Source organism: Penicillium canescens (genome assembly GCF_028828765.1).
Source record: "Penicillium canescens strain IBT 15451 chromosome Unknown utg000008l_segment0_segment0, whole genome shotgun sequence".
Taxonomy (NCBI): Eukaryota; Fungi; Ascomycota; class Eurotiomycetes; order Eurotiales; family Aspergillaceae; genus Penicillium; species Penicillium canescens.
Window position 1 is genome coordinate 125774 of NW_026703970.1, and position 15759 is coordinate 141532.

Consider the following 15759-nt stretch of genomic DNA (forward strand, 5'->3'; position numbering starts at 1 on the left):
GACAATTTGCAGATTGAAGCGAATACTAAAGCGATATAAACTTTTACGATGAGACATAGAGTGAATTTATGATTTACATCAGCCTACGTATTGGATATTCCGACATTGTCTTGCGTGCTAAATGACGAATGGGTTAATCATACGATCCTTGAATGTGTATTCTTGTCGAGTTATTGAGTCCTCTCCCCTTTCGACTGGGTTTGGGGTAGCCAGTCCTGCGAAGTGGGCCGGCCAACTTTTATTTTACTTCCCGCGGAAAACATTATGACCCTAGTAGATCAATCCTGGAGTTAGGTTTATATTCACATATTCCTCGAGTAATTGGCGCATTCTTTGTTCTTATAATCTGACCTGTTACACATTTTGATCGAGTAATGCCGTCCCGTCGATTACGAATGGCGGATTTTATCGAGTGACCAAATTTCGTTTCTTGCACGAGCTTACTAATATCTCCAACAGTCACTTGTTATCAACCTCCTTTTCTGTTGCTTCTGAATTTCTGAGGATATTTCTATGCCAGAACAATTGAAAGCCCTTGGGTCGTTGAAATCAGCTTTTGATTAGAATCATAATGAAGGTACTTGAGTACCAGAAATAAATGACACTGAAACTCCTAAGTTGCCATGAGTGGCTCGAGCGTGCCATTTCCACCAACATAGTATTTCCAGCGAGACTTTGGTCTGTGGTTTTACTGGTGCTTTGAGCTCTCTGGGAATACAACGAGTCATTCTAACACGAAACGCATGCCCTCTGTATAAACATTGACTTGTTGTTCTCCCTCGGTTTATCCTCGATAATATCCTGATCAACTTACGGTAGTTTCAACGTTGGGATTCTAATATCCCGGTCTGTCCAATACACCAAGCCCACCAACGTATCGACTCTGGGACGTGATTTGTTGTTAAACTGAGGAATCCCGGTATCCACCCGCTTGATTTCGTTTCAAATCGGAGGTGGTCCTCGAATCGAGTTAGTGCGGATTCGCTACTCCGAACGAATTCCTCACCACTTTTCACGCGCCCGAGGCGGGGTATTGATTCTTTTCAAAATATTGGAAGCGGATCGCTTTGGATAATTATTTAGTTGCTGAGATATTGTTTTCTGCTATCTACTCGTCTCGCGTAGCCCGAAAACTGGACAATAACATTGGCAGCGTTTTGTTTATGCGCGATTCTTGCTCTTGGGTACAATTGCTTGTCAAAGGCTTGGTAAGCTTATCACTGAAAGATCCGTGATTATTTGGGATACAGTTGGTTAGGATGCACTGACATGCAAGCCACAGTCACATCGAGAGTGCATGGCTTATCGGCATTCATTTACGGCCCTTTTGCAGCAGTCGATCGTTTCCAAATTGGAAAATCTGGCTTGTTAGACCAATGTGCACACTGTTCGTTGACCGTAGCACCTCTTCACCTCAAGGATCTTGGTGTCACCACCTTATCACTCAGCTAGACTCCGTCGGGAATCCGATATTGCACATTTACATACTGCCAGACGAACTACTAGGTACTGGCCAGGTTATGCCGAAGAACTGTGAGCATTAAGCCAGTGCTTAATGCTGGCTTGAATATATCAAAGGAATATGGAATTTTATTTACACTGGTATATTCTATGAAAGCTATAGACAGTCAAGGTCCATTCTAAAGTAGATGAAGATAATTTTATTTACTTTGCTGACTGAGGAATTCTTTTCAGAGGCTAGCACCTAGAATAGTTGCTTGTTATCTTCGCCTAGTGTAATCTCTCAACCCGCGAATAGTTTCATGTTACTGAAAGATTATCCTGCCGAAATCCGAACTGCGTATTGCGTGACTAGATGCCTAGCGCTTCCAAGGTTATATGCAGACCTTGCTTGTATTAAGCTTTGCAGAAATAGTTTATCCGAGCATAAATTGGCTTATATTATACAGCTGTTCTTAGAGTGATCTCTCGGTCTCCGACGGCGACAGATCGTCCGAATCTGTGATTCCTTTTATCTGGAAATGGCGATGTTGCATCCACGAGAAACTCCGGGCTTCCGGTATCCTGGTGAGTTGGATGAGACTTAACATTGCATGAAGGGCTCTTATCCCATTGGCTTCAAACAAAGTGATATCCTAATCCCAGAAGAGGGGGAGAAGTATATAAAGAACATTGTGTCTGCTCGAAGATCGATCATCTCACCAGTCAATTCCTTCTCAATTGCCTGCTTTTTATGCAGCGCCTCGCTCGATCTACTTCAAGTTGAAGATATAACCATCACCATGAAGTTCTCAGCATTCATTGTCGGTACAGCCCTGCTCGCAACATCTGTAGTCGCAGCGCCCCTTACCTCGCAACGCCAGGCACGCCAGGAAAGTCGCCGAGTTGCCAGAGCTGCGGGTCGTTCCAGTCATCCACCCTACAAACCAGGTACATCTGAAGTGCTACACTTGAATGAGACATCTCACGCAGAGTATAGCACCAACTGGGCCGGCGCTGTGTTGATTGGCACCGGATATACGTCCGTGACTGCGGAATTTACAGTCCCGAAACCCAAACTTCCTACCGGTGCCTCCTCAAGCAGCCAGTATTGTGCCTCTGCGTGGGTCGGAATCGATGGCGATACCTGCACCACGGCCATTCTGCAGACTGGCATTGACTTTTGCATCCAAGGGAGTACCGTGTCGTACGATGCGTGGTACGAATGGTATCCTGACTACGCCTATGACTTTTCTGGCATCTCAATCTCGGCTGGAAATGTGATTAAAATTACCGTCGATGCTTCCTCCAAGACCACTGGTACTGCCACCGTCCAGAATGTATCCACTGGAAAATCTGTCACCCATACTTTCAGCGGTGGCGTTGACGGTGATCTCTGCGAGTACAATGCTGAATGGATCGTGGAGGACTTCGAAAGCAACAGTTCTTTGGTGCCTTTTGCCAACTTTGGTACTGTGACATTCGAAAATGCCGAAGCCACGAGCGGTAAAAGTACCGTTGGGCCCTCTGGTGCTACCATCATCAATATCAAACAGAGCAACTCGGTTCTGACGTCGTCGTCCGTGTCCGGCAACAGTGTCACTGTTGAATACATTTAGATTCACACACGGAGGCGAAGCCAACTGATTTGTTAGATGTTTGTGGTGGTTAAGCAAGCTATCATGGTATAGGGATGATGGAGAGTTTTGCTAGAAAAATGGAAACCAATTGTCAGTAAAGTGCCGGCCACTCTGGCTCAATGTAATTAGAACATGTATAGCATTTAGCCTGATGGTAAACCATATTTACTGATAAAGATTGCATCACATCTTTGGTGTAAGCCTCTCTCTGGTCAAGTGGTTTGTCATTTTAGTATTCTCATACAAAAGTCTTTACAGATATTTCATCCTCGGCCACAAGCCAAGTGCCTTCTATCGAATCAGTTTATCAATTCTCGGTCACAAAATAGACGCGTCTCTATTTGATAGTTCTAGGGCTCATGTTCATCTATCTCTAATATCTGAAAAGCGCGAATTGAACGACTGACGCCATTGTTCGTTTTCTTACATGACCAAAATCATCTCAAGATTTCAGTCATCATTATCTCGTATGAATCGTGAATCTATGGTTCACTATTTAACGACATCAAACTAACACGATTTTGGGCTACCATCGTGTCAGTGTTGCGGATTCAAAACAAGCGCCAACGAATAATTATTGAAATCGACCTTCAGCAAGCATCCAAGCTTGCTTTCAGAGGCTCACAATACAACAATCGGCCAAATTATATCTGACAATATTCGTGATGTGAGAGCAACCGAAAATTATTTCTCAAGGCATCCCCCGTGGTGAGCTTGAGAAAGGATATGCGAGTCCGATGACCATGCTAGTTGAATGTATCTGTCTTGTCGACCCTATGGCCAGAGGGCAAAACTGACTTTCCGGGGTCATCAGGTATTCTGACCCCGTAAAATCGCCTTAGAGCATCCTGTAGCACATCATAGCAAGCACCATATCGCAAAACTGTACATGTTGTGAAATTAATCATGGTAGAGGAGAGTCGAGGGTGGTGGAACTTTTGCTTCCCGTAGTCAATAATAATGTCCGCCACACTCAAAATCTCCGGTTCAATATTTTCGACTGCAGACTTTGTTCCTTTTCCTGTCATGTTCGCCGATGACCCCATCAAAGGGAGTTCCTCTGTGGTGGCCAGTCGAGATAGTTCTTCCTGTAATGCACCACCATTGACCAGCATTGCAACGGTTCCCGCAACGACACACTGTGCCAACGTTTCGGGAGGTATCTTTCGTATAATGGGATGATCAGACTGGTATGGGGCAACGACTCCAATGGGGACATCTAAATCTACGCTCAAGAGTTTGACCATACTTCTCTGGGTTGGCGAAAGTACATGAAGGGCACAGTGAAGAGCGTAGCTGCCTATCATGGCGTGTCGCTTGTTTGGTTGACGTTGCTTGGTGAGGAAAATCCGGTTCAAGACCTCGGGGTCGATCGCGACAATCCCATAGCCGACATCAGCCGGAATGATTGCAATTCCACCCTTTTTGAGAACTTCAAATACCGTCCTGGCATCTTCTTTCGGATTTATGTTATGCTGCTTCATTTTACCTCCACGAGATCTGCGGGTAAATCGAGATAAAGGGTGATTTTGGCTGTTGTTGCTTGCAAAAGGAACTTCGAACAAAATCCAGCACGCCAGATGATATGGTATATAGCAGCAGATTCAGGCCACAATGAAACTCATACCCGGTGTCACGTACCTATTGAGAAAGGTGGCATCCCTTCTGTTGGGTTATACGGTGTGTGACAGAAAGGAACAGTGACGTGAAAAGTCATGCAGCCCTCATGCAAAAGAGCCATACGAAGGACAGTTGCCACTTGTTAAATTGCATTATGACGGTTATGGTTGGACAAGCTCAAGTAACATTTCATTAATGCTACTCTCAATGGTGAGATCTAACTCAGAATACATTCATTACTGAATCCTCACATGCGATTCATTCGAAAGAAATTCCCCACGACTTGCACCCTTAATATTCTCCAGCTGCGATGTGGTGACATTCACTGACTCGGTAGGCCACACAGCGTGCCAAACTCCTCGTGCACGAATAGAATATTCATTTCCCTTGTCAAGGGTCATTGTAGGCAAATTGATTGTAGTTTGCAGGGTTTGGCGTGGAAGTATTTCCACTAAATCATCCCTAGAGGCAGGGAGTTTGCGTGATATCTTTATAATAGGAACGGGCATTGTCCGATGCGTTGCTATATCCCGAACCTCAAAGATCCCTAGCACGCCGGCTTGGGGGTCTAATGGGGTAGCCCATCTGAGAAAGGTAACGGGAAAGTCAGCAGCATTGTAGACCGATGCTGTGATATGAATAGCGGGTGGTTGCTGTGCCCCGATGGTTGGGACCTGAGACGCCAATGTGACCTGCAGAGTCAAGCCTGAGTCCATGTTTCGCACGTGGAGACTCTGTGGCACAAAGGAGGGAAATGAGCAAACTTTGGATTTCTCACAACTTTAGTAAATAATAATCAAGATGAGGCTGTTATTTCACGAAAGAAAAAAAAGTGAAAGAAGATAATTGTTCCCAGGCCGAGCCTTGACTTGTGCCTTCATAGGAAGTAAATGCCCCCGCGTCCCTGCAGAATTATATTTAGCCAATAAAATAGACGTCCCACGCCGAGTCTTCTCGTCAGGGCCATCTTTGCCCCATCTTCCCGGGCTCCGTGTCACTCCCGTCTCTCTAAGGCTTGGCCTCCGCGGCACACTGTGTGGGTTCCTCGACACACTTGAAAGCCAAGCCACTGTTTGCTCTAAACAGTTATCTGACCGAGCTTTCTAATGGCTGAGTCTAAGCATTCTGTCTGCAGTCAAGTCTCCGGCGCCGTCTTGGGTGGTATCTTGGCACCGGAGTCCGGCGATAAATGCAGGGTCGATGGCTTGGCGCCATATAACGATGAGGGGATGTACCAAAACAGTAATTACGGTTAGCGGATAATGGTTTAGCAATGTCCTGCGAGATTAACATGCTTTTCTACTATTTTGTCGGAATAATGATCTTATCTAGTATTAATGCCTCTCTTTAGGCCTCCAGTGAGCTCGTTATGTGGTCGATAGATACCGCTGTAGAAACCTAGAGCAACTAATTTGTATACTGAATAGAGAGAGGGATTCGTATATTCTCTATTGGCATTGGACAATCAGTGGTCTTATCGATTCACCTGCTCTTCCTCAGACAAGGTCAAATGCAACTACTACCGACCGAGTTTCATGTACTTCCCCTCAATCTCGATATACAAGTTGCTGTGCAGCGTCTATTGGAGGTACGGGATTCCGCCGGGCCAAGAAGACAGTATATAGGAGATCTGCAGAGAGGTAGCTATCTTGAAGAATCTACGACCAGTTAGAAGCCTTCCTCGTGGCTCCTTCGTCCTATACAGGGTCCGCCACGAGTAGTCATGGCTGCTCAATGCTATGGAATACTACCTTCTTTTCTCCGCAATGGCGATGGGCGATCACGATCATTGAGATAATCGGCAGACATTCAGAGTGTCGCAATCAATGCCCATCCAGCTATAAGTATCCGGTCCCCCACGTCGTGAAAGAAGATATCCAAGCATCGAAACGCAATCACAGGTCATCATACATTGAAACTCGCCATGCGTTTCGCTACACTGTCCACTGCTCTCCTGGGCCTCGCCCAATACGTGCACAGCTTACCAGTCGAAGCTGATGGAGCATCCGTGCTTGATGTCGCATTGACTCAAGTCAGTGATACCCGCATCAAAGCCGCGGTGAAGAATTCTGGCAAGGAGGATGTGACCTTTGTTCATCTGAACTTTTTCCGGGATAGTGCACCCGTGAAGAAGGTCGACGTTTTTCAAAATGGTATGCTAAGACCCTGAGCGAACCTACCTCCAATGCTAAATTCGAATAGATGAGGAGGTTACCTTCGAAGGAATCAAGCGCCGATTCAGGCTTGAAGGTCTCACCTCGGAGGCCCTTACCTCGCTTGCGGTAGGAGAGACCTTTGAGGATGAGTTCGACATTGCGACTACCAGTGACCTATCAGCTGGAGGCCCACTGACATTGCGGTCGAGTGGCCTTGTGCCTATCGTCACCAATGGTACAGTCACAGGATATCTGCCCTACCGCTCGAATGATCTCAAAATCGAGGTAGATGGTGCCAAGGCATCTCGTGTTTTGAAAGCTATCAAGCCTCTCAATCGACGAACGGCCGAAAGCTGCAGCAGCTCTAGCAGAAAGGCGGCACTGGACAAAGCCCTGAGTAACACCGTGTCATTGGCAAATGCTGCCGCCTCTGCTGCGCTCTCTGGCTCTGCCTCCAAGTTCAGCGAGTACTTCAAGACAACCTCCACCGCCACTCGCCAGGTCGTGGCCGCTCGATTGAAGGCTGTCGCCAAGGAGGCTGCTTCCACTTCTTCGGGGTCGACCAAATATTATTGCACTGATGTGTACGGGTACTGTGAGACTAATGTCCTCGCCTGGACACTTCCGTCTCAGAACATCATCGCCAACTGCGACATCTACTATTCCGACCTGCCGGCTTTGGCGAGTAGCTGTCACGCACAGGATCAGGCCACCACAACCTTGCATGAGTTCACCCACGCCCCAGGTGTCTACAGCCCGGGAACCGACGACCTTGGATACGGATATTCTGCTGCTACTGCCCTCTCTAGCAGCAACGCGGTGTTGAATGCAGACTCTTATGCGCTGTACGCAAACGGTGAGTTTCTCGATCACAGACTTCTCCGGGGAGGCGAAAACTAACGAGATTATAGCAATCTACCTTGGATGCTGATCGCCAGTGTATTAGATCCGCGGGAGTTGAAGGAAGCTGCCCGCGATAGATATTTAAGATCAATTTAGCCGGTGTGTTGCGGGATTTATGCAAATGGGGTCGAACTGATGTCATGTGTTGAAGTTGTAGTTACGTCAATGGGAATTTGAAGCCATGGTGGAATTTCTTGCCTAGCTGGAAAAAGCTCGTAGAGGCCGTAATGTCGCCAGATTTTCATGTTCCGTAGTTGCCAAATCTGAATGAGTGAACATTAGTATATATTCATCGAGTTTCTAGGCTATCGATGCACCTCTGCTGGATGTCACAAATCACCGGTTTAGCAGCATGAATGCATCACCCGAGCTCAAGCAGGACATATTCCCAATGATCCGTCAAGTGGGTTGAGACATCTCGCAGCCAGAATCATCGCCGCTCCAGAATGTACATCCAATGGAACACTTCTGGTGCATAAATCGAAGTGGCAACGGGACCAGCAGGTGCCCTTAATGGGAAACGCGCCCGGAGCGTCCAGTGGTCTGCTAGGTGATGAAGTCCATCAAAGCGTATGCTTGAATATGAGAGGGCTATCCATGTCGAGCCCTTCTTGGTCAAAGGAGAAAGTTGTAAGGCCAATAGCTCCACGGGCCTCAGCGTGATGGTTGGGTTCATTGACAGTATTTTTTGAACAGCTGGGCAACTAGTCAAAAGGTCGTGACGGGATAAGTGATGATCTTCGGAAGTGGCTAGAGCGTCGCTAGTGCTTTTGTCGAGAATCACATCGAATGGCGCGAATTCAGATAGAGTAGAGACATCATTCCAGGACCGTAAGTCAACACGTAGCCAGTGCATGGCATGTGTCGGTTCCTTCTTGGTCTCTAACTCTTGACCACGACGGACAGCTTCAGTAGAAAAGTCAGCATTCTGCGATAGATTGTGATGGATAATTAGTCAAGTATAACAACACAATAGACAGAGGACAACCAACCACGATGCCATTGCCCTGCCACTGTCGCTCGATACATCGATCCCGTAGCTTATTTCCAAGTTGTGAGACGCCAGGACCAAGGTGCAAGACACGTGGAGTCATGATCATGTCCTTCTGGGTGCTAGGCCGGTTTTCTAGGTCTGATAGGACTGCATCTAGAAGCGCTTCACCAGAGTTCAACCATTCACCCACATCACAGCCTGTCGCAAAGCGAGTATTCCAGAATCCCGGGTCGTCATAGTCGGGGGCCCCTTTGAGCTTCGTGTGTTTTCTTGTCATCCTCGAACATGACAATAATGAAGTAATGGCTTCGCGATGTAGGGACCAGAATTTGCTTGGCGGTCAAGGAAAGCTGACTAATATCGTTTGGCGGGGCGGCATACCAAGACTCCGCCGTTCCGCCCTGCATGATGTCAGGTACTTTGATGGACGGAGCTTTCCTATGGAGGGGAGAGGGAGAAGAGGATGATAATACTCTATGGAGGAGCAGCAGGCAAAATAGTGCTATGGACTAGGGCAACCAAACAAAGGAGGCCTGATCCCTGAGGCAATCATGTCATGCCAGTACTCCAATCTGCACAATTAGTCGGTCCTCTTGACAATTCGACTTGCAGATTGTTTTCGGTGGGAACTCAATTGACTTGAGATAGCGCGGCGGGAGTGGATACCTTTATCACCAGGAGAAGAATCTCCTATTACGTGTGCAATGTAGTTAGAGGCCATAATCATTTCCGTAAACAGGAAATGGTTTCTCCGGACGTATGCTAGATATATGCTCTCTTTATTGCAAGGCGGCGACCAATTCATCCACGCTCTTCATCTGGCGGGCATTGTTCTCACCCACGTCCAACGCAACCAAAAACCGGCTGACACAGTTGTACCCAGCGATACCAGTGGTAAGCTCCACAATCTCACGATCATCATATCCGACTGTCTTCAATTCAGCGAAAACCTCATCTTCCACAGCGATAGTCTGAGTCATTTGGTCGGTATAGCGTAGAACGGCCCGTTGTTGCGGAGTAAGCGCGCTCTTCTCGAGCTCAGCAACATCCCCCGTGGCGGTGGAAGGTAATGTGCGAGCAGCCTGCAATTCAGCGGGTTTAATGCCACCCTTAAGAGCTAGTGGAGCGTGGGCATTCCATTCGTAGATAGCATTGTTAAGCACAGCGACCCGGCAAACCGCCAGCTCCATGACACCAGAATCAACCAGGGTACGGGAGCGGATAGCTCCAATAAAGCTGTTCCAGCCATCAGCAACAGGCGGGCTATGGAGGAGGGATAGGTCAAGCGGAATCAATGGTCGAGGGTTTCTACGCGCAGCGATGCGGGCATATGTATCAACGGTGTCGGCCGAGGCATCGGCAGGCGGGGTGGAAGGGGCGTAGGGCAAGCGCATGGTGCGGATTTGATTGATAGGGCCGGTACGTGTATGCTTAGAGAAAGCAACAGGAGCACAGAATGGATCAATCTCGACAGTATGTCCAGAAGTTAACCTGCGGAAAATGTGCATGTTCAGTTACGGCATCTTGTCGATGTCATAACCGAGCGGGTGTATATGGGGGAAAGGTATTACCCGGTGTGGGGGAGGGTTTCTCCGGGGCCGAACTATGTGGGCAGAAGTGCATGTACAGACAGGACTGCTGGATAATCTTACAGATAGTTTAAGAGGTAACATGCACAAGGATGGATTATAACAGACATCCCAGGAGAAAGCGAACATCAATTCTGTTATTGCTTAGGTCTACTATAAGATCTCTACTTCCTCAGTTATATCTAGTCCCATTGAGTGTTATGTATAGAATATTCAGACTCCAACTACCCCAGATTATTCTGCTATGGAACCTAGCAGAATCAAGACCGACGCTAACGCCTAGGCAATGTCGTTAATGGGAGTTGAACTACGTGGTCGGCAGTGAGTAAAACACACTCCCGGTGCCGCCCCCCCCCGATGCCGACACAGCTCCCCGCATGCGGATAATTTCGCTTCTTTTCAACTGCATGCTTCGTTCACTCGCCTCGGCATTTGCCATTCCTCGTCGGACATTCTCTACCTCAGTCGCCAATATGAAGCACCATTTGATGGTCGGTACTTGGACCAAGCCCGGTCGCATCTATACGGTGCAATTCGATGATGAAGCCCTCACTCTGGAGCTGGTCAAGAAAACTGACATCCCCGAAGCTGAGCCAATCTCATGGATGACCTTCTCTCATGACAAGAAGGCCATCTATGGTGCCGCCATGAAAAAGTGGAACAGCTTCGCCGTCAACAGCCCGACCGAGATTGTTCATCAAGTGTCGCACCCCGTTGCTGGCCACCGTACGTTTTAAGAGTCCTTTGCAGATCCCCGCTGACCTTGAGCAGCTCTCGCCCCCAGCAGCGAGACCAACACCCGTGCCATCTTCGTCCTCGCCGCCCACAAGCCCCCTACAATGTCTATGGCAACCCCTTTTACAACTACGCCGGTTACGGTAACGTGTTTTCCGTCAAGCCCGACGGAGCTCTGGATAGCAATGTACAGAACTACGAATACGACCCCAAGACCGGTATCCACGGCATGGTGTTCGACCCGACAGAGACCTACCTGTACTCGGCCGATTTGTCGGCCAACAAGATCTGGACGCATCTTAAGGATCCCCAGACGGGTGAATTGACGCTCGTGGACTGCCTGGAGGCCCCCGAGCCCGGTGATCACCCTCGCTGGGTCGAGATGCATCCCAGCGGCAAGTACCTGTACGCGCTGATGGAAGCCGGTAACCGATTGGCCGTGTACGTGATCGATGAGCGCACCCACAAGCCGGTGTTCACTCATATCACGTACCCTCTGCTGCCCTCTGGTGAGTGATGCAACCGTTCCCACCCGCGACTGTGTTAACCCAATAGGCCTACCCCCGCGCAACAAGTACCGTGGCGACGTCACCTTCTGCACTAAGAGCGGGAAATACCTCTTTGCGACCACCCGATCCAACCACTTTGACGTGACCGGCTACATCACCGCGTTCAAGCTTGGCCCGCACGGCGAGATCGAACGCCAGCTGTTCATCAACCCCACGTCAACCAGTGGCGGCCACTCCAACGCTGTCAGCCCTTGCGACTTCAGCGACGAGTGGTTGGCGCTATGCGATGACCAACTCGGATTCGTGGAGATGTACCGCTGGCGCGACGAGAAGCTCGCACGAGTGGCGCGTGTGGATATTCCGGAGCAAGGGTTTGGTATGAACGCGATCTGGTACGATTAAATGATAATGATAAATACGTAGATCCCAAAATAGAAGAAGTTGTATAGAGTTATAGAGGGTAATATAGTGTATAGAGTGTAGAGTAGAGTGTAGTGTGCGCAATGTATAGTAGAGTAGTGAAGTATAGCGTGGGGAACATCGGCAGTCGAGTTCGGTTGCGCTTTGCTTTCATCCGGAGGGGCAAATCGAATGCCGAAGCTCTGTCTATATGAGACTACGGTCTTGGATCCTTGCTTCTTGCTTGATTCTTGACTCTTGATTCTTGACTAACTCAACTCTTGAGTTGCACATTCCTCATCATGCCTACTCCCGGTCTCCTCTACGTCACCATGCAGCCCAAGGGCTCGCTGCCAGACACTCAATTCCACGACTGGTATAACAACGAACATGGCCCTCTGCGTCTGCGTCTGCCCTTCGTCACCAATGGCTTCCGTTTCCGTGCGACCGATGGCGAGCAGCCCGAGTATGTGGCGCTGTACGATATCACCGACATGGACGAATTGACCCGCGAGACTTACTTGTCGCTGCGCACTGATCTGATCAAGACAGAGCGCGAGAAGAAGACCATGGCACAGATTGACGTGGGTCGTCTGCTATACGATCTGGTCGATGAGCGCAGCAGCCCCAACTTCCGTCCGCTGGAGGACCAAGCCGACACAGATGCCGAGACCCGGGGCAGCGTCCTCGTCGCCGTCCGAGTTGCCACTGACCCCACCAAGGAAGCTGATCTGGAGAAATGGTATCGGGAGGAACACTTTGACATGCTCTCTCGTGTGCCTGGATGGCGTCGGAGTCGCCGCTTTGTTACTGCAGCTATTGATTCCGCTGCCCCGCGTGAACACCTTGTCCTCCACGAGTATGCCCCAGTCAACGGTCTCGGAGGCGATGCCCACAAGGCTTCCATGAGCACTCCCTGGGGTACTCGCCTGATGAGCGACGTGGTGACCTCCAAGAACCGCCGTGTGTATGAGTGGTACTATACCTTTGGCCCTGCTCCCCGTGAGCTGACATCATTGGCCGCCTCGGATGTCGTTGGACCCTGGAACTCCAACGATGGACGCACTCATACATTCCCGTCGCCTACCCGCCCGGCTGTCGAGTCCTTCGTCACTACGGCTGATGGTGTCGAGATTCCCTACCGTCTGGAGGGTAGCACCGACCCCTACGCACCCGTAGTGGTGCTGAGCAACTCCATCCTAGTCAACTGGAACATCTGGGACCGGTTCGTAGATGCCTTCTTCGCCCAGAAGCAGAACCAGCGCTACCGCATTTTGCGCTATCTCACCCGTGGCCGCCGCTCTGCAAGCGGCGAGCAGCCCGTGAACATTGATGTGCTGGCCTCTGACGTCGCCACCTTGCTGGAAGCCCTGCGTGTACCTCCCAAGGCCGCCCGTTTGATCGGTGTCAGCCTGGGTGGTGTCACCGTTCTCAATACCTCCCTCCTCCACCCCGAGCGCGTTGGAGCCTTCATCGCTTGCGACACCAACTCTTCCGCCCCCGAGTCCAACCGCAAGGCCTGGGGTGACCGTGTCGCCATCTGTGAGAAGGAGGGCTCTATGGACCCTGAAACCAAGGAGCCCATTGTGGGCGAGGAGCTGGCCGAGGTCACAACTCGCCGCTGGTTCGTGCCCGAGTCCTACGAGACCCAGCCTGAGGTTCTCGCCCCCGTCAAGGAGGCGGTGCGCACCAACAGCCTGAAGGGCTTCGCCCACAGTGTGCAGGCCCTCTGCGCCTACGATATCCGCGAGCGTATGGCTTCTGCCACTGTACCTGGTTTGTTTGTTGCAGGAGCCAACGACGGTGTCCTCCCTCAGACTATGCAGAAAATGGCCGCTGATCTGAAGGGCGGTGCTGAGCTCAAGATCATCGACCGTGCCGGCCACTTGCCTATGGTGGAACAGCCCCAGGCCTTTGCCGACGTTGTTACGGAGTTCCTGACTAAGATTGACGGTTGATTGCATTTATATAATTTCTATGTAGATATATTTTGTCCCTGCAAAAGAGTATATAGGGAAATGACTGAATGTCGTTGATGATCACCCCTTGAACATATCCACCTCCATTCCCTGTAGTGTAATCTGGTTGTATTCCCAGTATGAGTGAAACTTCACGGGCATAATCACGCACAGATTCATCCCAGCGACCGTTGAGCCATGTGCCCGGTTGTCCAACGGGAATATCGGGTCTAACCAGGACTAAGAAATGATCTGATTGGGTGGTCAACAAATAACATAGACATATGTGAAGCTGTCCAGGTGGACACTTGAGAGAGAAGTCAACTGGTCAAGTGGTAGCGGCAGTTCGGCGGGCGAAGGCGGCCAACAGCGAAGTACGCATCTTGCGGGGAAACACACTCTGCTTCGGAGCATCTTTCACGCATTCCCTCCTTTTCATCTTTCATTCCACTGCCATGCCTGATAGCAAGATCCCTCAGCCAGGGCCAGCTAAGCTGAAGCGCAATGCCGGCCCTGATGAGTGGCTGGAGGCAGCCAAGGACTGCAAGTATCTCTCAGAACCACACATGAAGCAGCTCTGTGAGATCGTCAAGGAATACATGATGGAGGGTAAGCAGGATCGGTCTGTGGCCTCGTCTTCTCATACTGACATGTGCAGAATCCAATATCCAACCAGTCTCGACGCCGGTCACGGTCTGTGGTGACATCCACGGTCAATTCTACGATCTGCTCGAACTATTTCGTGTCTCTGGTGGCATACCTGATGGCACTGAACTGGACTCGCCAAAAACCTCTCCTTCCGTTATTACTTCCGCCGATATCGAACCCCCATCCAGCATCACAGACCCCAAGATTCGCAAGAAGCTCCGTGGCCCTAGCGTGAACTCCAAGGACGAGGAAGAGACGGGCACCCGAAGTCGATCGGCCAGTGATACTTCTGCAGACCTTCAGCTCAACCGCAACTTTGTGTTCCTGGGAGACTATGTGGACCGTGGATACTTCAGCTTAGAGACCTTAACGCTTTTGCTATGTCTGAAGGCGAAGTGAGCGACCCTCGGACCTGCAACGACAAGAGCATGCCGCTAACCTATTTTTGCTAGATACCCCGATCGAGTTACGTTGGTCCGCGGCAACCATGAATCGCGACAAATTACCCAAGTCTACGGTTTCTATGAAGAATGCTTCCAAAAATATGGCAGTGCATCAGTGTGGAAGGCATGCTGTCAGGTCTTCGATTTCATGACATTGGGCGCCATCATTGATGGCAAAGTACTGTGTGTTCATGGTGGCCTGAGTCCTGAGATTCGGACACTAGACCAGGTTCGTGTGGTAGCGCGCGCACAGGAGATCCCCCACGAAGGTGCATTCTGTGATCTGGTTTGGTCTGATCCAGATGACGTGGAGACTTGGGCCGTCAGCCCTCGAGGAGCAGGTGAGATCCAACATGGTCCCTTGATGCGAGCACGGCTAATGATACTCAGGATGGCTCTTCGGAGACAGAGTCGCGGACGAGTTTTGCCATGTCAACGACCTCTCGTTGATCGCGCGTGCACACCAACTGGTCAACGAAGGCTACAAATACCATTTTAACAACCAAAACGTCGTGACAGTGTGGAGTGCGCCCAATTACTGCTACCGGTGTGGGAACTTGGCCTCGGTCTGTGAGATCGGAGACGACCTCAAGCCCACCTTCAAACTGTTTAGTGCAGTTAGTGATGATCAGCGGCACGTTCCGACCTCGCGACCAGGCCGCAGCGAGTACTTCTTGTAAGATGAGCCGAGTTACCGGCGCTGGCGTTCGGGTATTTCGGAGGGA

General features: G+C 49.9%; 9 protein-coding genes across 9 annotated transcripts; 5 read left to right on the forward strand and 4 right to left on the reverse strand.

The window, feature by feature from the left end:
• Positions 1–2243: 2243 nt before the first annotated feature.
• On the forward strand, positions 2244–3059 carry N7446_010913 (A4/G1 family peptidase; the record flags this gene model as incomplete). Its single annotated transcript, XM_058519656.1, has 1 exon — positions 2244–3059. One exon carries the CDS (start codon positions 2244–2246, stop codon positions 3057–3059), a length of 816 nt encoding a protein of 271 aa, XP_058367180.1.
• A 767-nt stretch (positions 3060–3826) lies between these two features.
• N7446_010914 (uncharacterized protein) lies at positions 3827–4564 on the reverse strand (the record flags this gene model as incomplete). Its single annotated transcript, XM_058519657.1, has 1 exon — positions 3827–4564. One exon carries the CDS (start codon positions 4562–4564, stop codon positions 3827–3829), a length of 738 nt encoding a protein of 245 aa, XP_058367181.1.
• A 372-nt stretch (positions 4565–4936) lies between these two features.
• N7446_010915 (uncharacterized protein) lies at positions 4937–5416 on the reverse strand (the record flags this gene model as incomplete). The annotated part of the gene is made up of 1 exon (XM_058519658.1): positions 4937–5416. The coding sequence occupies one exon, from the start codon at positions 5414–5416 to the stop codon at positions 4937–4939; it is 480 nt and encodes a 159-aa protein (XP_058367182.1).
• A 1208-nt stretch (positions 5417–6624) lies between these two features.
• mep20 (uncharacterized protein) lies at positions 6625–7787 on the forward strand (the record flags this gene model as incomplete). Its single annotated transcript, XM_058519659.1, has 3 exons — positions 6625–6853; positions 6903–7712; positions 7768–7787. The coding sequence occupies 3 exons, from the start codon at positions 6625–6627 to the stop codon at positions 7785–7787; spliced, it is 1059 nt and encodes a 352-aa protein (XP_058367183.1).
• Positions 7788–8189: 402 nt separating this feature from the next.
• Positions 8190–9030, reverse strand: N7446_010917 (uncharacterized protein; the record flags this gene model as incomplete). Its single annotated transcript, XM_058519660.1, has 2 exons — positions 8190–8687; positions 8752–9030. 2 exons carry the CDS (start codon positions 9028–9030, stop codon positions 8190–8192), a joined length of 777 nt encoding a protein of 258 aa, XP_058367184.1.
• Positions 9031–9532: 502 nt separating this feature from the next.
• Positions 9533–10261, reverse strand: N7446_010918 (carboxymuconolactone decarboxylase family protein; the record flags this gene model as incomplete). Its single annotated transcript, XM_058519661.1, has 1 exon — positions 9533–10261. One exon carries the CDS (start codon positions 10259–10261, stop codon positions 9533–9535), a length of 729 nt encoding a protein of 242 aa, XP_058367185.1.
• A 554-nt stretch (positions 10262–10815) lies between these two features.
• N7446_010919 (lactonase family protein) lies at positions 10816–11988 on the forward strand (the record flags this gene model as incomplete). The annotated part of the gene is made up of 4 exons (XM_058519662.1): positions 10816–11068; positions 11114–11220; positions 11271–11586; positions 11633–11988. The coding sequence occupies 4 exons, from the start codon at positions 10816–10818 to the stop codon at positions 11986–11988; spliced, it is 1032 nt and encodes a 343-aa protein (XP_058367186.1).
• Positions 11989–12287: 299 nt separating this feature from the next.
• N7446_010920 (putative alpha/beta hydrolase) lies at positions 12288–13943 on the forward strand (the record flags this gene model as incomplete). The annotated part of the gene is made up of 1 exon (XM_058519663.1): positions 12288–13943. One exon carries the CDS (start codon positions 12288–12290, stop codon positions 13941–13943), a length of 1656 nt encoding a protein of 551 aa, XP_058367187.1.
• Positions 13944–14398: 455 nt separating this feature from the next.
• sitA (TOR signaling pathway phosphatase SitA) lies at positions 14399–15714 on the forward strand (the record flags this gene model as incomplete). Its single annotated transcript, XM_058519664.1, has 4 exons — positions 14399–14552; positions 14602–14986; positions 15044–15375; positions 15425–15714. The coding sequence occupies 4 exons, from the start codon at positions 14399–14401 to the stop codon at positions 15712–15714; spliced, it is 1161 nt and encodes a 386-aa protein (XP_058367188.1).
• Positions 15715–15759: the final 45 nt, after the last annotated feature.